We start from the raw sequence: 20,513 nt of genomic DNA on the forward strand, positions 1-20,513 counted from the left end.
TTCAAGGTCATTGGCTGGGACATCGTTTTCTGACCACAGATGATACACTGTCATTTCTTGCTTCATATCATAGGTTTAATAATAATAATAATAAAACCCCGTAAGATGTGAGAAGGGAGGATCCTGGTCAAATTATTATGTCTAGCCTTCGCCTAACACTGAGTGAATGGATGAAGGAAGTAATTAATGTAATTAACTCCTGGTAGATCAGAAAATCTTAGATAGGGTTGCCAGATTTAGCAAATCAAAATGCAGGACGCCCAGTTACGTTTGAATTTCAGATAAACAACGGATACTTTTTTTTAGTATAAGTATGTCCCATGGAATATTCACGACATGTTTATGCTAAAAAGTATCGTTGTTTATCTGAAATTCAAACGTAACTGGGCGTCCTGTAGTTTATCTAGCACCCCTACTTGGAGTGCAGGGGTTTCCCGAAGCGCCTGGCTTCCTCCCAGCAGGTGCTCAGCATCTGTGTAATTGTCATAGCGAAACCCAAACCAGCCCTGCAGCTTCCACAGCTGCACCCGTAGCGGGGCGAGGCCACGCGACCGGGACAGACAGACACCCTGGTTGGAGACCGTCGCTCGAGACTGGCGAAAGGGTCCGCACCCGGGAGGCAGCCCCACCCTGTGGGCTCTCTGGACCCCTCGACAGGTTTCGTCATCCCCCCAGCCCCCGACCACCCGCCCTACCCTCCATCCCGTGACCGTTCGTCACGGGCCAGGAGAGGAACTCCCCGGCTCTTTGATCGCTGCCTGCCATTGGCAGGGCCTTCCATCCATCACGTTAGGCTCCGCCCATGACGCTAACGTTTCCCGGGCTTCGTCTCTTCCGCAGGCCGCGGCGTAGCTGGCGATTGGTGGAGAAGGCTGCGGCCGTCCCAGAGGAGGCGAGGACGGGGCGGGCTTAGGGGGTCGGGGCGAGCCCGAGCTCGTCAGCCACTCGTGCGGCGGTGGTCGCTGGCGTCCCGCCGGCCAGCTCTGTGTCGCCCTGCACTGCTGCGGCCGCCGCGGAACCATGGCTGTGCTCGTCGTGCTCTTGTCCTTCTTGGTGGCGGGTAAGGCCCCGGGCCGCGGGACTCGGGGGCGGCCGCGGGTGGGCGGCAGTGGGGCGGATGCCGCAGTGCGGGCAGCTGGCGATGGCCTCGGCCCAGCCGCCTCCTTCTCCGCCTTCTGTCCGGGCCGGCCTGTGGCGGCGCGGCCTGGCGGGCTTGCTGGGGCCGGGCGGGGCTGGGCTGCGTGCGGGCACCTGAGCCGGCCTCCACCCTTTGCCTCTTCAAGAAAGGCGCGTCCGCCTGTCTTGCTCCAGCCTCTTCCGGCTCGGGAGGCGCTTCGGAGGACGGGGATGCATTTCTCAGTCAACTGTTGAACTGCAGCCCTCTGCGAAGAAGTGAAGGCAGACTTCTCAGTTGCCATTAGCTGCTGCTTTTCTTTGCATTTTTCTGGTGTCTTCATTTCTAGCGGTTATCATCAGTAATTGGTGAAATCTTCCCACTCCCCCCAGTGTTTCAGGATACGGAAGTTGGAGGTGGAGTAATTGTTTTTGTATGATTATTTCTCAAGGAGAATTTAAAGTTCCTCTCAGTAGTTTGCAATAGTTCCCAATTTTAAGGATTTGGAAACTAAGATGTGAGTCACGTTCTTAGGGTCACATGTCAAAAAATGGTAGTTTTCTCCGTGGAACCTAGGTTCCCTAGCATTCAACAAGGGGAATGCAAGTCAGCTCATAATTGGCCTCTTACCGTGCATCATGTAATTCGGTTAATTTTACACCAATCCTTAGAAGAGGATATCACCCTCGTTTTACAGAGTGGTCAAGCCTAGATAAATTACCCAAACAGCACACAAGTAGTAAGCCGCAAAGCTGGAATTGAACTCAGATCACCTGGTTCCAAAGTGTGGGCCTTTCCCATTATACATGTCGTGGCACAGGTGTGAGAATGTGGGAATGATGGGGGCAGGGACTGGGGGCACAGTGGTGAACAAGAGGCCGAGTTGAGAACAGTTTGGAGGAATGGGTCCCTGTTCCCCAGTGTGTCGATTCAAAAGCTAGACGTTAAAAATCTGTAGGACGCCTGTGCCGCTGCTCTGTGAGGTGCCGAGATGCCCCACTTTGGGAATGGTGGTTTAATTCTACATGAAGGTACAGACCTTTGATGTTTTTGAAACCTGCAGGTTTTCTCCATCCTTGGAGGTGCCCAGTGTTGTGTGTTGATGATAGTTACACTTACTTTAGTGACCCCCAAATTTTAAGGTTGTGTTGTACCTTTCGTCTCTGGCTCTGTCAAGGTCGTTCTGATCTATCTACTCAATTTCTTTGGGGGAATTTTTTAAGTTTTTAAATTCCGTTTTTGAAATTTAAAGATCTTCCTTCTGATACTGTGATTTAACTGAACATCTCGCTGAAATTCCATGTTTTAATGTTATGATTGATATTATTTTGATTCAGTGAGGTTTAGGGGTTTTTGTTAGGTTTTGGTCTGAGGCAAAATAATTGCTTCTGTATATGGTTTGAACCTGCTTTCCTAACTATAATAGTCTAGTTCATACAGATCAAGAATCTGATCCTGTCAGCTTCTGCACTGCATGCTCTTGTCAGATGAGGTGAAATTACTATTTTCCACAATGACTAAATGTGATTTAATGGAAAACATCTTTAAGAGATCTGACTTCTCTATTTGAGAAAAATATATATAAGTCCTTTACAATGGTGTTACCAAACCAGAGACCAGGGGAAGGGATCTAGGGTTATGAATACCAGGTCATGAGGAGTATTTGAAAACAATTCAGATGTTTAGCTTGGAGAGAAAAGGCCAAGGGTGAACACATGGAATTTGAAGGGATGTCACGTTGAAGAGGGATTCAGTTTGGTCACTGATGCCCCAGAGGTCAAAAGTAGGACCTGTTTATTTTTTCACTTGTTGATTCCATCCCCATTCATAGATGACAGCATAGTATGGTGGGGAGTTCCCAAAGAGGGGAAGGATTCTTAACCTCTCTCTCAGACTGGGGAGGCGGGGGGAAATTTCCCTCGGCAGGGTGCCTCACCGGCAAATGTGTGAAAGGTTGGGGTGGGAAGAAAAGCACAGAGGTGTGAGAGCAAAAGAGCGAATAGTTTGGTGGAGCTGAAACGCATAGGGGTTAAGTTGGGGAGATCCCAAAAGGAAGGGTGGTGAAGTGCTTTGGGTGTTACATTTTGGATTTTGTTTCAAAGGCTCCGGGCATCGAGTGAAGGTGGCTGAGCTGCAGGGTGAATGTTCAGATCTGTAGTTTGAAAAGGTGCTGGGAAGGCTGGATCTGAGAGTGGCATGACAGGTCATAAGGCGGCCAGTTCTGTCAAGCCTCGGGAGGGCCTGAAGTGGGGAGGGCCTGATGAGGACCCTGGGCATGGAGGGGAAAGGGTTGTGAGATAAGAAGAAGAACAAAAGATGGACAGAATTCATTGGTTGATTAGCTGTGGTGCTGAGGAAGGATTTAAAGATGACTAATTCAAGCAGCTGGGTGGAAGGTGGTGTCATCCTTTGATACAGAGAATGTAGGAGGCGTGTATGGAAAAATGGTGAATTCAGTTCTGAACCTGTTGGGTTTGAAGGACCCGTGGGACTTAGAAGGAAACGCTCAGCTGACTGTGGGGTATGCAGGCCTAAGGTTCAAGGGAAATCTAAGCTGAATATAAAAATCTGGGAGCCATTAGTGTGTTTTTGGTGCTTGCAGTCTTAAGGAGTAGATGGGCTCAGCCAGGGGGAGACTCCATTGTAGAACAGTGTAGAATAGAAAGCAGTGAGGGTCAGAAATGGAGCTGCAGATCTCCAAAGTGGAGTGTGCCCAGTGATATTGGGATGCCAGAAGAATGTACTGGAAATTCCATTTGTCTTTTATTTTCTCTCTCTTTCTTTTTTTTTATAGTAACGGTCAGATATTTTTGTAGACTGTCGCTCAATTTGGGCTTGTCTGCTATTTTCTCATGATTAAATTGGGAAGAATACTAAGGTGTGTCATCCTTTTAAAAAATTTCTATTTATTTTGTGTGTTCTGTAATATATTATGAATATATATTTTATACTAGAAATGTATACTTTATAAGTAAATATATGTATATTGGGAATACTTTCAAACTTTATACTGAAAGGGTTGAAATCTCAAAAGTTTGGACGTCACTGCTTTAAAGGATGGGAAGGGGAAGAAACTGAGGAGAAAAGTAGCCGGAGGGATTGGAAGGAAAACCAGGGGCCCGGGCTTATGGAGGCCAAGGCAGGAGAGTTTCAAGGAAGGGGTTGTCAGTATCAGTTGCTTTGGGAAGTTACATACATTGAGGGCTGAAAATTGTCTTTGGGATTTGGTGAGTCATTTCAGTGGCGTGGTGGGGTCAGAAGCTGTGGGTTAGGTAGCAAACAGGAGATGAAGAAGTAGCAGAGCCAGTGATGGCTGACAACTCTTCCAGGATTCTTCGTCTGAAGGGAAGCAGAAGTAGGTGGAGGCTGGTAGGACCAAAGGAAGGGTTTTGTGGTTTGGATTTTAGAATGGGAGCACCCTACGCGTATTTTTATGCTGAAGCGAAAGAGCCAGTTGAGAGGGGAAACGGCTAGTGCAACATGTGGCTTCATTCATTCAATCAACAAGTATCTATTGAGCACCGGTGTGCCAGGCACCGTTTCAGCCCTGGGGATATTGTGTGAACAAGATAGACTGAAACCTCTGCCCTCGTGGAGCTCTTTTGTACAGGGCCAGCTTCGTATGCCCCAAACCATATAGCCACCTAACTCCTGATACAGCCTCTCTTCCAGAATACAGACTTAATAAACCCTGAATGAATAATTCAGTAGGTGAATGAATGAAGGTCCCTTGAAGGCTGAACTGTGGGATATTTTCAACCGGAGGAGGGACATCCCTGCCAGCACCTGGAAGGAGAGGAGATAAGGATAGGGGCTTGTGCAGATAAACTTGTGATGGGGAGAGGAAGCAGGAAGCTGGAGGAATTCCTGTGCTTTCTCTTGAAGCTGGAGATGAGGTTATCTGGTGAGACTGAGTTGGGAGTGATAAAGCTGGAAGTTGAGAGAAGTTGGGAAGCCAACTTCTTAAACTTTTTAAAGGGTTAGAATGTTGGGACAATGGAGATGATTGCTGGCAAACGTGGCGCTGAGGTGGCATCCCCATTCACTGGTCACATTCAGGTAGAGGATGGGTGACTTTCTTTCAGGTATCCCGGAGATGCCTGCGTGAAGCAGCAGTTTCTCAGTATAGGAGTCCTTGTAAGGTTTTCTGAAGCTCTAGGCTGCTGAAGGACTGTTGTACAGGTGTGGAAGTGGATTCTAACTATAAAGTTGAGGCAAAGTAATTTAGTAGAGCTCTGCTGGGGTCGAGTGAGTAGGGCTGCATCTCAAACAAGGCAATCTCCAGATCCAGATATTGTTCTTTAAGTGCGTATGGTATTCAGAAAGTATGCCTTCCTTGCTGCCCCATTTTCCTTAGAGTTTGCAGTTAACTACTACTTCAGCGAAGCAAGATGTCTGTCATTTACAAACTGCCATTCCATCCTGCTAATTTTTGTCTGCCTTCGGGTAGAGCAGTTTGGAAATTCCTGCTCTAGTGGCTGTGCTGAATGAAACTCGTAACTCTTCCTGTTGTATCAGCACCATCCTGAGGCCTTTTATTTACTGTCAATACTGCAACACCAAAACATTTACTGTTGCTTCCAACGTTATTCCCATAGCCTGTAAGTGGTACTTTCCTTAGGTCAAGAGAGTAACAGTGATGCTTTGTTAAAGTCTAATTTTCCTGTACTAGGCATGACCAAGATTTGTTTTGGACTTGGAACTAATCTTTTCATAGGAACTCGAAAGTTTCCATTAGTTACTTGTCCTTGTGTAATCTAGACATCATTGGGTTAACTCACGATGGGTGAAGAAGCAAGATACCTACCTCATCCTTAGCCTTGGAGGGCCTATAACATAGTCCCTTGATTCTCATTCTCACCTCTTAATCCCAGGCCCCATACCCCTAGACTAGTTGATTTTATTATTACAGAATACCTTTTCTCAGCCTCTTGATATGTGCCTTGGAAAAACTATGTCCTGGACTTTGTTTCTAGAGTCTGAAGTATTTTACATTCTGACTGGTAACGTGGACCCCCCATTTGACAGTACTCATTTCAATAGCTTTGCCTGTGGGACATAAGGGAAGCTATGATCTATCCTAAGATATACTAACCTGCTGAAGTTTTGGCGTGATATACTAGGAATTTTATGAATTTGCATTTTCAAGAGAGGATCGATGGTAGAAATATTTATTTGTTTATTTATGGCTGTGTTGGGTCTTCGTGGCTGTGCGCGGGCTTTCTCTAGTTGCGGTGAGTGGGGTCTACTCCTCGTTGTGGTGTGTGGGCTTCTCGATGCAGTGGCTTCTCTTGTTGCGGAGCACGGGCTCTAGGCACGCGGGCTACAGCAGTTGTGGCACGTGGGCTCAGTAGTTGCGGCTCGTGGGCTCTAGAGCGCAGGCTCAGTCGCTCCACGGCATGTGGGATCCTCCTGGACCAGGGCTCGAGCCCGTGTCCCCTGCATTGGCAGGCGGATTCCTAACCACTGAGCCATCAGGGAAGCCCTCGATGGTAGAAATAATTTACAGATTTCAAGTTTCTTTTCTTCCTTTCTGGTCTGGGCCAAGGTTTTGGTTTTGGTTCTTTAAAAATGTGGAGAAATGCTGCTGATTTCTAATTCTTGCCAAATTGCCACATGCCCCTGTTTAAGGGCCATCTGTAGGAAGGCACCTAGATCATTAGGAGAATCTTGTTTCATAGTTGTAACTTTGTTACAGCAGAATGTATGGACTTAAATTCTTACAGTGATACTTTGAAAAAGAATTTGTTGATGTTTAGGTTTTAGCATTTTGTCCAATCAAAATTTAGTATGCTAAAGTCAATGGAGAATGGGAAAGTATGTATTATATTTAATAATTTTCAATGTGGGTACAAAAGATTTATGATGGTGATCATTTATTAATCTGTTTTCCTTTCAGGTGTCTTAGGGAACGAGTTCAGTATATTAAGATCACCAGGGTCTGTTGTTTTCCGGGATGGAAATTGGCCCATACCAGGAGAGCGAATCCCAGACGTGGCTGCATTGTCCATGGGCTTCTCTGTGAAAGAAGTATGTGTATTTTAAAAAAATATTTGGAGCTGCTTGTGCAAGCATTTTTGTTGATTTCTGCTAATATGCCAGGAAAGCAACGGGCAAACATAGGTCCAGGTCACAAAAGGAAAAAGCTTATTTGTAGTCAGGGAGATTTTGGATAAGTGTTCGAAGCTCGGTTATGAAAACAAATCATTATAAAAGATTAACCATGTAATCGTTTATTCATAGTAGTGACGTTCTTTGTTATATAAGAGAATGCATCTGTCCTACTATTAATAGGATGTATAATTTTATTGTGTTTTTCCAGTACACGTGATAGATTTGTGTCTTGGTTCAGGCTGCTATTACAAAGTACCATAGACTGGCTGCTTTATAAACATTTATTTCTCACAGTTCCAGGGGCTGGAAGTCTGCCATCAGGGTGCCAGCATGGTAGGGTTCTGGTGAAGGCCCTCTCTGGGTTGCAGACTGCCAACTTCTTGTCGTACCCTCACATGGTGGAGAGAGCCGGAGAGAGCCCTCTGGGGTCCCCTCTATAAGGGCGCTCTAAGCTCATTCACGAGGATTCCGTCCTCAATGTAGTTACCTCCCTAAGGCCCCTACTCCTAATACCGTCATACTGGAGGGATTAGGATTTTGCAATATGAATTTTGAGGAGACACGTACATTCAGTCCACTGCAATTTTTTATGAATGATAAAATGTATATGCATCTTACCTGAATTTAGGAAAACAGTGTGGTCAGTAGCCATAACCTTTTGTAATAACTGGCTGCTTACATGATTGTTGCGTAGGGGGCCTAGGTCCCGTCAGTATGAGACATTTTATAAAGCTCAGGGCTGGAAGAAAGGAGATGGAGTTTGCTTTATCTTCCTGTCTCCTCCCACTTTAAACTTTGGTGCTTTTGAGGTGGTCTCTAGATGTCATCAATCACTCAAAGGAACATTCTTCCTAGGTCCTGAGTGCCCTTGAAACCAGAAGCAATGCATGGGAGCTGCCTCTGCTGGGCCTTTGGGTGGAGCCCCCGCGTTCCTTGCGTGAACCTGATGGGTTGTTTACATTTAAGGATGAAATTTGTACCTAGTTCTTTACAAACTTAATTTTGACTACAAATGGCTGTCAAAGTAACCTTTAGAAATAATTACTAATCAACTACTGAGAGTTACTTTCAGCAGGAATTTTATTTATAAAGCACTTAGTCTAAAGAGAATGTTGTAATGGTAGCCTTGCTGTGTCACTGTGAAAGAAAAGTGATGCTGTAGGTAAGGGCAAAGAATGATGTGAGGGAAGAAAATGTCCATGGTTATATGGAAAAGAGAATGTTTTGTAATCTGGAATTTGAAAAGTACCTACATTTTGTTTATTTGCCTGCTTTTTTCCACAGAAGGTTTGAGATGACTTATTATTAGACTTTATTGTTTCAAGTCTGTAGAAGTTTAAGAAAACGAAGAAGGTAGAAATCAGCATCCTCAATTAGGAGATTGCAACTACTGCTTTAAATAAGACATTTGCTGTCCGTGTGAGTTTTCATTGCCAGTGTCATCCCAGTACCCCGTAATTCTGCTTGTTAGATGTTATTAGGGAAATGGTTTCCTGAGTTGATAATTGGGACAGTTTCACACTTTTCAATGTGTAGGACCTTTCTTGGCCGGGACTCGCAGTGGGTAACCTATTCCACCGTCCTCGGGCTACCGTTATGGTGATGGTGAAGGGAGTGGACAAGCTTGCTCTACCCCCAGGCAGTGTCATTTCGTACCCTTTGGAAAATGTGAGTATTTATTATAAAGAATTAAAGGGATGCATTTAAAATTTTGTTTTGTCAGCTGTCATTATGGATTGTGTTCTAAGCACTCCTGTTGTTTTTTTTAATGCACTGATAGTCTTTTTTTAATTATATGATGGTTGTAACTTTATTGAGACTTGGCTGTTTGCCATGGATGAGAATACTTTCTAAGGTAACAGAAATTGGCCCACTCTCAGAATAGTCAGAGGCTCAAAAAAGAGAAACCAGTTGAGGGTGTAACCTGCTGACATTTTCTAGGGCATTATTTTGTCACCTTCCCTTCAGAATTTTATCATTTTTGTGTAAGAAGGAGACTGGAGGCAGTTTTGCTGGCTCACTTATCCCTTCACTGGCCTTTCAGGCAATATGGCTGACTGAGCTGTTGTGAGAGGCCGTCCTTCTACTGTAAGCATATAGAAGTCACCAAACATCTTTACATGTATCACTAAACTCGAAAGCAAGCAAGGGGTACACACAGGTGCCAGATATGAATAGAGAATTCAAAAGCCACAGTGGTGAGCAGGAGCTGGAGGTGAAATTGTGTTCCCTACAGAAAGCCTGGGGCTATAAAATGCTGTCTTGTTCTTGAAAGGAGGACTATTAAAACCCCAGCTGCCCCAGGGCTACCATGAAGGAGCTGGGTTGCCACCCTTAGCTGTGGGGCCCAAAGAGCCCCCCTAAGGGAAATCGGAACTATGGGCTTGTGCTGTGCAGTCACATGCTCCAGGTTCACACAGACACCTCCCCAGCCCAGGGCTCCTCCGGTAAAAAAGAATCGAAGAGTTGAATTTCCCAAACACTTGAAGGAAAAAAACGCCATGAGAAAGTCAGCAGGTGCGACAAACAGAATTCATCCCCCTAGAACTACTGCAGATAACAGACCAGCCTCAAAAAGAGATTTAAAAATACATACATTAAAATTGTGAAAGAGTTAAAGGAAGGGATAGAAACCAGAGGCAGTTGAAAGATATTTTTGATATGTGGTGCTTTCATTTTCACTTAAAAATATTTTGTAATTTATACTGATATACTGATTTCTTTAACCCATGAGTTATTTAGAAGTGTTGTAACATATGGGTTCTTTCAAAATAAGTTTTGATTTTTCAGTTTCTAATTTCACTGCATTGTAACACTGGTCTATATGATGTTGATTTTGGTGGTGGGGCATGTTTCACACTTTTCCTGTGGTCTAGTATAGATTATCTCCAAGCACACATGACATGCTTACAAAAAATGACCATGTACTAGGCCACAAGGCAAATCTCAATGGATAATAATCAGTATCATATAAACCACCCTCTCTGACCACAATGCAGTTAAATCTGAATACAGTAACAAATGATACCTTAAAAAATGCTTGGAAATGGTAGAAACAAACACAAGAACGACTCCTCAGGTTTAGAGCACACTGAGGTAGACTAAAGCCAAATCAACACCTAAGTATAGTGAAATTGAAGAACTGTCAAGGACGCGGACGCTAATGATGTTGCCAGAGAGAAAAGACGCTGTCATGACAAAGGAATGAGAGCAGAATGGTAGCAGATTTCTCATCATTGCCATTAGGGACCAGAAGCGCAAGAAAGGAAAAGCAGGAATTGCATAGTATGAAGCTAGGCTGAGAATATTGTTTAAGTAGTTATAATAAAATGATACAGAAATGAAAATTATAACTATTGGGAGGGTGGAGAGAGAGAGTGCTTGTAAGGGGATAGGGCTGTGGTTGGTAATGTGGGAGAGCTAGATCCTCATTTTCTATAATGGCCGATAAATACATAATGCCTAAAATTAAAAAATCAAGATGGAGTAGTATAAACATTTAGAGGTGGTGGTAAAAAGAAAAGGAAACAAAAGATTTGAAGGTGAGTGCTATAAATAGGTACTAAGGATGTAATGTTCAGTCAGCATGATGACTGTAGTTAACACCGCTGTGTGATACATGTGAAAGTTGTCAAGAGGGTAAATTCTAAGTTATCACAAGGAAAAAAATTTTCTTTTTTGCTTTCTCTTTTTTTTGTATCTGTATGAGATGATGGATGTTCACTAAACTTATTGCAGTAATCATTTCACAGTATATGTAAGTCAAACCATCATGTTGTATACCTTAAAACTTACACAGTGATGTATGTTAACGGTATCTCAATAAAACTGGAAAAACTAACTCGAAGTGAGGAAGAAAAAAGACGGGGGAGGAAAGAAAGTACCTCATAGAAATAGGAAGTGGATGTGCAAACTTATCTTCCATAGAAAGTCTTAGATAATTGTCTCTTTAAACCGCATGTATATATATAACTCTTAAAAATTAATTTTTAAAAAGCCAACAAGAAAAGATAGCTGGAATAGACACAGTCCTAAATAATTCATTGGTTGAGGAGAAAATTATGGTGGAAGTGCTGAAATTATTTGGAACTGAATATCACAAATGTGCCATATATTTAAAAATTGTGGGGCACAGCTAAAGTGGTAAGAAGCAGGAAAATTTATAACCCTACAGGCACATGTTAGATAATTTAAAAGATTGGAAATTAATGAGCTAAAGAAACCAGAAGAATTTCAGAGTAAATGGAAGGAAGGGAACAATAAAAATGCAAGACGTGAAAAAGATACTTTTAGTCTTCGCAAAGATTATTAAGTAGCTTGTTATGTGATTTCTGTGAAAATCACTGTAGAAGATCTCTTTTAAAACCGTATATATGGGGGCTTCCCTGGTGGCGCAGTGGTTGAGAGTCTGCCTGCTGATGCAGGGGACACGGGTTCGTGCCCCAGTCCGGGAGGATCCCACATGCCGCGGAGCGGCTGGGCCTGTGAGCCATGGCCGCTGAGCCTGCGCTCCGCAGCGGGAGAGGCCACAGCGGTGAGAGGCCTGCGTACCGCAAAAAAGGGAAACAAAACAAAACAAAATGTATATATGGGACGTCCCTGGTCCAGTGGTTAAGACGCCGCGCTTCCACTGCAGGGGGCACAGGTTCCATCCGTGGTCAGGAAACTACGATCCCATAGGCCACACAGCACAGCCAAAAAATAAAGTATATTAAAAATCCAATATGCCATTAAGATTTTCATTAGCCTACAATCCAAAACTAAGCATTTAAAAAGAGGTCATGTTATTGCTTGACCCTGACTGACTGCTTCTAATCCTTTTAGTGGCAGTAGGTGGAAAGATATAAAGCTCTGAGGGAAAAATCACCCCCAAAAAAAGGAAAAGCCTTAGAATTCCACTTAAAGCTTCTATTTGATTAGCTAGCTGTTATCATTAGATTTCAAGTCCTGTAGATACAGAATTTACATTTTTCCCAGGACAACCGTGTATCCTTATAATGTAGTAGAAGAAAACAGTCATGGGATTTTAAGCGTGACCTTTTTTCCTTTTATAGCATAGCAGTCTATATAATTTTTTCTTTTCCTTCACAGTTTGGCGCTCACCTGACTCAGTAGCTTCTCCAATTTGATTGCTAGGGACACGTTACCTTTAATCTTCAACTTTCCTGCTGTGTGTGCCACTGAGGTGAAATGAGGCTGGAGAGTTTGTTACATGTTCTCGTATTCCTTCCAAAGCCCAAGGAAGTGAAGTGTGTGCTTGCAAAAGGAGGAGCGCTTGTGGCTGACTCAGGGAGCTTGTAACAGGATGCTTTTGCAAGCTGGAACTCTTCCCCTTCTTCAGTTACTCATTAACTTATTTTAAGAGAATTTGGGGAAGAGTTAATATGCATCTTGTGTAAGAGTAAAAGCAGATTACACTTCACGTTTATTAATCACATTTATTTCTGCCTGGCCCACGTTAACGAGCTACTTATACACATGAACCTTTTAATAATAGTAAAGGCAATTACTGGGGGAAAAAAAATCACTGTACGAAATCTCCATTAAAACAAAAACATTACTACTGTACTGCTTGTTGTAATAATATTAAGAATAAAATAAGTTTTTGAGGGGAAAATTACCATAAAATAATGTGGGGCAAAAACAGGTCTATGGGAATAGACGTCAGAATTTTGGTTACCCCTGGGGGTGGAGGGAGTGGGGAGAGAGGCTTGTAGGGCGCTGATGTTTTGTTTTGCTCTGGTTGGCTTATATGAGCATATCCATTTGTAAATATTCCTTGAGCTTTGACTCCAAGATCTGTGCACCATATTATGTGTATGTTTCACTTTAATAATAAATTCACGGAAAAAAGTACATTTTTATCACAATTAGCTATTTCGGTTTATTAATATCATGTGTTCCCAAGATAAATTTCACATTCAGAATTCTTGTGACATACTTTATGCCTTGCCTGAGTCTTCAGTCTATCTGAAGACCAAACCCTACATCTTATAAACATTTTTAAAATTCTGAAATGAAAAATGGTCTCTTTCAATTATATTCAAGTCTTCAAATTCCTTTGACCTTCTCTTAAATGCAAGTTAATACATTATCATTATTGTAGAATATACATTCATTGTGGCATATTTTATCAATATTGAAACCAGATGTATTGCTGCTTAAAATACCTGAATGACCACCAGAAAATGGTCGTTTGTGGAAGGTAATGTTTTGTCCTTTATTTTGCACGTTTTTTCTCATATAGGCACATTTGGAGACACGAACTCATTGGCCCACTAGGGGGCTGTTTAATCTTCTTGTGCCCTCAAAAGGGCTCTTTGTGTTTGGATATGATTTTTTGATTTCCATAGAAAATGCTGGTACATTTTTTTTAAGGCTCTTTTTTTAATACTATGTAAATGATTTTTCTTCCCATTTTGGTTCTGATAATAATTAAGATCTCACTATTAAATTTCAGGCAGTTCCTTTTAGTCTTGACAGCGTTGCAAATTCCATTCACTCCTTATTTTCTGAAGAAACTCCTGTAGTTTTACAGTTGGCTCCCAGTGAGGAAGTAAGTGTGATACAGTTTTTATTTTAAATGCTTTAAAAAATAAGCTTGCTTTATTTAATGAAAATTTATGAAAAATGCTGACAGACCTCTGTATATTGGAATTATTCTGTAGAATGTAACAAAATTTTTGGATTCTTGCAGAGAGTGTACATGGTGGGGAAGGCAAACTCGGTTTTTGAAGATCTCTCAGTAACACTAAGACAGCTCCGCAATCGACTGTTTCAAGAAAACTCTGTTCTCAGTTCACTTCCCCTCAATTCTCTGAGTAGGAACAATGAAGTAAGTAGTACAGTTATTGAATGAATAAATGAACATCATTAGTAATTTCCCATTTCTTATGCTCCTGACTTTAGAGCAAACTTGACCTTTTAGAAAATGAAAAGTTTTGCAAGTTTATTGCTTGGAGTAGATTCTTTTTTCCTTTAGTGTAATTTTTAAAAAATGAATCTCATGAATGAATTGACTCTGTTTGTGAGCTGATCTGTAGTAATAAATAGCACTACGTTCTAGCGCAAGGGTTGCCACCAATTGATCCTGACAGGCCAGAAATCACAGTAACTAGTTGGTAGAGCTGTGTGGACCTGGTAATGTGGGAGCCATTATTCACTGCCACTTTTGATGTGTTGCCTCATTTTTCTAATTCATTCTTGACTGTACAGTGGAGGGCACCACCCTTACTTTTGACTCCTGTATGCCAGCTTCACCACCTGTTCATGCACCCTCTTAACCACATGGCGTGCCACCTTTGTGGTAGCCTCCCTTCTTCACCTACTCTGGATGACCAGGACCACCATCTTTTATTCTTCAAGGGATGTGAGCAAAGTAGGCTATTGGCAGGACCTCGTTGCAGTGCGCCAGAATGTTCTGATGTCCTGAGGGAAAACCAGTTTAGAGTTTAGATGCTTTATCACAGCTTTATCAAAAATAAAGCTGTTGGGCTTCCCTGGTGGCGCAGTGGTTGGGAGTCCGCCTGCCGATGCAGGGGACGCGGGTTCGTGGCCCGGTCCGGGAAGATCCCACATGCCGTGGAGCGGCTGGGCCCGTGAGCCATGGCCGCTGAGCGTGCACGTCCGGATCCTGTGCTCCGCAACGGGAGAGGCCACAACAGTGAGAGGCCCGTGTACCGCAAAAAAATAAATAAATAAATAAAATAAAATAAAATAATGCTCATTTCTTTCTGCTCTCTGCAGGTTGATCTGCTTTTTCTTTCTGAACTGCAAGTGCTACATGATATTTCAAGTCTGGTAAGTAGGCTTCTCTAATTTTTCAGTTCCATTTATTCTGGTTCCGGAAGACATTTCTAGAGAGTCCTTGAATGATAGTTGAATGATAGTGAAACCAGTCAAAAAGTTTATGTGCCCTAGATTTATGATTCCATGGAAGTTGAGAAATCAGCGGTGGTGTTGGGAAGTTTGAACTCATCGCATGTTAACAAATTACTTTGCATTTCTACCTTTAGGAGGGATAGTATTAATATATCTTCCAAGAACACAGGCTTCTGACCTGTTGATTTCTTGTCAGACATCAAGACTCAGACATCAAGACTTAAACAGTTTGGACTAATAATGCAGTCGACCAAGTCAGGAAGGGAATATATATGCCTGTAGTGTGTGTGTGTGTATATATATATATGTATATATTTTTGGTGATTTTGGTGAATGACTTTTTTAAAAAAACCCTCCTATGATGAAATAGAAAATCTTACCCGTGTGCCGTCTTCTGAAGTTGTTGCCCAAACTCTCAGTGGGGTTGGTTTGGGGAGTGTGGAAGTGTAGTGCTGGTGGTGTGGGAGGTGACTGCTCTGTGAGCACTGATGGCTCATCTCTTCTGGGATCAGTCTGGTCCAACCATCTGCTCTTTCATACCCTGGCCCGTACCTGAGGTTTTTAAACTAAGAAATTTTTAATTTTTAAAAGAGCTTTTATTATAACTGCTCCTAAAAATGAGATTTGTGTTGGATTTGTTTTATCAGAAACTCCCATTTAAACCAGTTCTGTTTGCCACCGTTCTAGACTATTGTGGTACCCTGGGGTGTTTCTGCCTAGTTTAGTTAGGTGTAAAACTCCAACTGGCTGTGTTTGACAATACTTCATCTATTTCCTTTTGTTTGTTCTCCTAAGTTGTCTCGACATAAGCATCTAGCCAAGGATCATTCTCCTGATTTATACTCACTGGAGCTGGCAGGTTTGGACGAAATTGGGAAACGTTACGGGGAAGACTCTGAACAATTTAGAGATGCTTCTAAGATCCTTGTTGATGCTCTACAAAAGGTAAACCATCAGTGAATGGGGTGTGAGCAGTTAGAGCACTTGACTTTTAGGGAAAAATCTGCTTAGTGAAATTATTGATTGAAGTCTTTTTACTCACCTTCTTTGAGGGGCCCTCTAATTTCAGTGACCGAGGATGGAGTAGGTCACAGGTGTATGTTGGGATGTCTGTCTTTCGTCTTTTTTTTGGCCTTGCCGAGCGGCTTGCAGGATCTTAGTTCCTCGACCAGGGATCGAACCCGGGCCCCGGCAGTGAAAGTGCCAAGTCCTAACCACTGGACCACCAGGGAAATCCCAGGGATGTCTCTGGTAAAATATATCTAACATAAATTTACCATTTAACCATTTCTAAGTATATACAGCTCTGTGGCACTAAGTACATTCACATTGTTGGGCAACTGTACCACCATCCATCGCCAGAACTTTCAGCTTCCCCGAAACTCTGTCCCCGTTAATCCCCATGAAATAACCGAAGGAGAACACTTAGCACAGTACCAGACATTTAGCAGATACTAGTAAATCCCCGTTAATCCCTATGAAATAACCGAAGGAGAACACTTAGCACAGTACCAGACATTTAGCAGATACTAGTAAATGCTAGTTTTCTTCTGCCCTTGACGTTATTCACCTGCAGCTCTTCAGTGAGGCTTCATAGTTAAATCTTTGTAGATGTTTGCAATCAACCAGAGACAACAAAGATTTCATTTTTCCTACTTCCCTGCCCCCAACTTATACACCAACAAATTCAGTGACTACTCCTTTCTGGAAGTAATTTTATTTTGAACGTTTATAGAATCTTAACACTTCTCTGAATATTTAAACCTTTAAGACTTGCCTATTTTAAGACACACTGTATTTCATGACCCAGTAGGTATTTGTATTTTTTCTTGTAGTGCACAGAAGCTTTACAAAAATTTTAAATAAGTATGTGTTTTGAGATTCATAGTAACGTCAATAACTCTTCAGTTTGCAGATGACATGTACAATCTCTACGGTGGGAATGCAGTGGTAGAGTTAGTGACTGTCAGATCGTTCGACACATCCCTTGCGAGGAAGACTAGGACTATCCTCGAGGCAAAACAAGCGGTGAGTACGTTTTTAGATTAACTCTAAAAACCCCACTAAATCCTGTATCACTCGTGGGCAGTATGAATGAGCAGTCAGTAAATCGCAGGTTTCTTATTCACGTAGTTATTCACGTAGGTATGTGTGTTTTGCCAGTGATGCTCAGTTCTTTGGGGTTGTAGTCAGATAATGCAAGACTTTGTTAGGGATAAAAGCAAATGTGTCAGAGCCCATAAGGTAATTCAAATATGGGTATTACAAGGAGACCTCAGAAGTTAACATGAGGGAGTGGTGTGGTGCTCTCAACTTGTGGAGTCTGCTTTTCTCAGAGGTACATTGTCTTTGTGGTACAGTCTCCCATTTTCCGGCTACGTACACTCTCTATTAATACAATTTTGACCTGGATCTTGCTTTGATTTTTAAGCATTTAGAGGACATAGGCAAGGGTGCCAGCCCTAGTAAAACAAGCGTGTGTGTGCGCACGGCCAAGAACATTACTTACAGCTGGCTTCATCTCTCAGAGCAGGTGGATTCCCAGTCGTTTATGGACGCTCTCCTTTGGTTGCAGCCCGCACTCTCCTCTGTTTTACCAATCGCTGTGTGGGACTTAGAGTGAGATGCTCAAAAATAATGAATGTGTTCAAGATAATCTAGATGTGACTGGTTTGCGATTGTTTCGGAGTGGAAAGACCTCTGTTTAAGACAGCATGGCAGGCTAGACAAACCGAAATTTTCCAACTACAGAGCTAGAAATAGTGGATAAAAAGTAAACACCCTCTTGAATGCACAGTTTAACTCTCAAAAAAGTAAAGGAAACTCTTAAGGAGCAACTAAGAAAGGGAACTGGAGAACTGTGTTAGGCTGTCCTGGGAACATTTCCAGTTGGGTTACTGAGCAACTGGGCTCTCTGTGGCAACTGGGCTCTCTGTGGGGAGTTGGAACTGACGCCTCCCCGTGAAGCTGGGACCCTGATGGGACCCTGAAAGGGCTGTGCCCGCAGTGAGGGCAGACTAGAAAACAGCCTGCCTGCCAGCAGAAGGAAGGCAGCTTGGGGGCTGTGCAGTCGGGGTATGTGCTGGGGGTGGAATGTCTCCTAGGGAATCCTTAACCACAGGGCCACCTTTATGTGGGTTTGAGGCTCAAATTTATACTATCCGCAAGTTCTAGGAAGCCCCAGGCCAAGAAACTGACACAAACCTCAGCCCCAGGCTGGTAAGACCGGTGGCCTCCAGCAGAAGCAAATGTAAAGCCTCCCTGGCAGGACACACCTTCCACACACAGCATACAAAGTATGTAACATGTAATACTAGTGAAGAATTCTAAAAATTAACGTTATAAAGCTGAAGAGAATACTTGTTCTTCTGAAGCTCCCTCTTGTCTTATTCCTTTACCCTCCCCATCTAGAGGTAATTGCTCTCCTGAATATTATGTTAACCATTCCCTGGCTAACCATTCCCTGGCTTTTTCTTTACAGTTTTAATACATATGTATTTATCCTTAAATAATGTTTGGTTTTGCCTGTCTAGAATCATACTATATGTATTTTACTCTGAGCAAAGGCTCAGTATTGTTTTTAAGAGCCATGCAAGTTGATAAATACAGCAGTAAAATGACCTGAACTACTCTATGTTCCACGGGATGTGCCACAATTATCCATCCCGTTGATGGATATCCTTGCACATGTCTTGGTACACATCTACAAGTGTGTTCCCCAGGGCATGAACTGGCTGGATCACAGTGTACTTACAGTCACGTTATCGGCGTTGCAAGCAGTTGGAGCACTATATATACCTCCACCAAACAGTGTGCTTACCTTCTCTGTGAAGGCTCCCCTTCTTGGTTCCTCCTAATATAAAAGGAGCTCTTATGCCACTTATTAATATAGTTTGTTAGATAAATGAATCATAGCTAGCAAACTGGGATAATTTCCTAACTTAACAAACATTCTTCCCTCTTGATTTCTTTATTGTAGAAGGACCCATCAAGTACCTATAACCTCGCATATAAGTATAATTTTGAATATCCAGTGGTTTTCAACATGATACTTTGGATAATGATCGCCTTGGCCTTGGCTGTGATTATCACCTCTTACAATATTTGGAACATGGATCCTGGATATGATAGCATCATTTATAGGATGACAAACCAGAAGATTCGAATGGATTGAACTTTCCTTATGCCAACTTAGAAAAGGGGTTTGGAAATTTTCGTTATAATAAATCTTTTAGTGTGTAAAGTAGATAGTATAAAAAAGCAGATTTGTGTTCTCTATTTTGTGTGCCTGTGATGATGCTCTTTTAGAGCGAATTATAGCTGTGTGATATAGATGCTCAAATACTATGATTGATATAACCATTTAATACAATTAATTTCATTCCATTTAATATTTGGAAACATGCACTGAAATAAATATTTATTTCATATAGGACAGTTTGTGTTGGGAAAATGCACTGAATTTGAAATGCTTAAAATGCTTAACTTACTTCCTTACACAGGACAGGTGAAAGTGATAATTGGACTGTCATATACTATGAACATGAACGTCTTAATGTAAATACCTCTGAAACGAGTAAAGGTTTTTAACTTCAAGCAGCTCTAAACTATGTATGTGCTTATATAGTCACTTAGATTTGGACTTCCATCTGATTGACAGACTACAGCTGTTTTTTAACCTCTTCTGAAAGTTTGGTGATCCGAATGGTCAGGTGTGGATATTAAAGATAGATACTACATTGATGTAAACAGGAACTAGCTTTGTGGAGTTATAGATGCTTGTAATTACACACACAAAAACATGTGGGGGACATCGTGGGGCATGATTTCAGTAATTTTTCCCCTTTTGTAAGTTACTCTGGTTATTCTATAGAATGCTAAGTGGAAGTAGATGCTCCCTACTTTTCATGTGGAAGTGGACCAATAATAAAGAGTGGCAAATAAAGTTAATAATGATTCCAAATTTGTGTCATTTCAATATTAGATCTATTTTATATTGTAAAAACCTAACTGAAAAGGGTTTTAATCTAATCAAAATTGGCTGTAATCTAATCAGAATTGGCTGTTTTGTTACACAAACGGTTTATTCTCACTGCCTCCTGAGATTCATTACCAATATGAGGAAGACATTTCAATTACTATGCTTGTTACTGAATTTATACAGAATATGTGATAAATTCACACTTACTTAGACTTCAGGTAGGGAAGGCTTAAATTTCCTTCCCAGGAGCAGGGCAGCACAACTCTCATACTGAAGTAACTTAGCTACATAATCCTGAAGTTTAAAAATCTAATTGGGTAAGCTATAAGAATTTAAAACGGTATCCCTTAAGCCTTTACCTTATTAGTTCTTTACCTTATTAGTTCTTCATACTCTACAATCAATTAGTTGTAATATTCACCT

General features: G+C 42.1%; 1 protein-coding gene across 1 annotated transcript; it reads left to right on the forward strand.

The window, feature by feature from the left end:
- Positions 1–897: 897 nt before the first annotated feature.
- Positions 898–20,049, forward strand: ATP6AP2 (ATPase H+ transporting accessory protein 2). The gene is made up of 9 exons (XM_079909745.1): positions 898–1,060; positions 7,014–7,144; positions 8,765–8,896; positions 13,689–13,784; positions 13,926–14,063; positions 14,975–15,028; positions 15,905–16,054; positions 17,018–17,137; positions 19,089–20,049. The coding sequence occupies exons 1-9, from the start codon at positions 1,021–1,023 to the stop codon at positions 19,281–19,283; spliced, it is 1,056 nt and encodes a 351-aa protein (XP_079765871.1). The 5' UTR covers positions 898–1,020; the 3' UTR covers positions 19,284–20,049.
- The last annotated feature ends 464 nt before the right edge of the window (positions 20,050–20,513 follow it).

The sequence above is a fragment of the Stenella coeruleoalba genome (genome assembly GCF_951394435.1).
Source record: "Stenella coeruleoalba genome assembly, chromosome: X".
Classification (NCBI taxonomy): domain Eukaryota; kingdom Metazoa; phylum Chordata; class Mammalia; order Artiodactyla; family Delphinidae; genus Stenella; species Stenella coeruleoalba.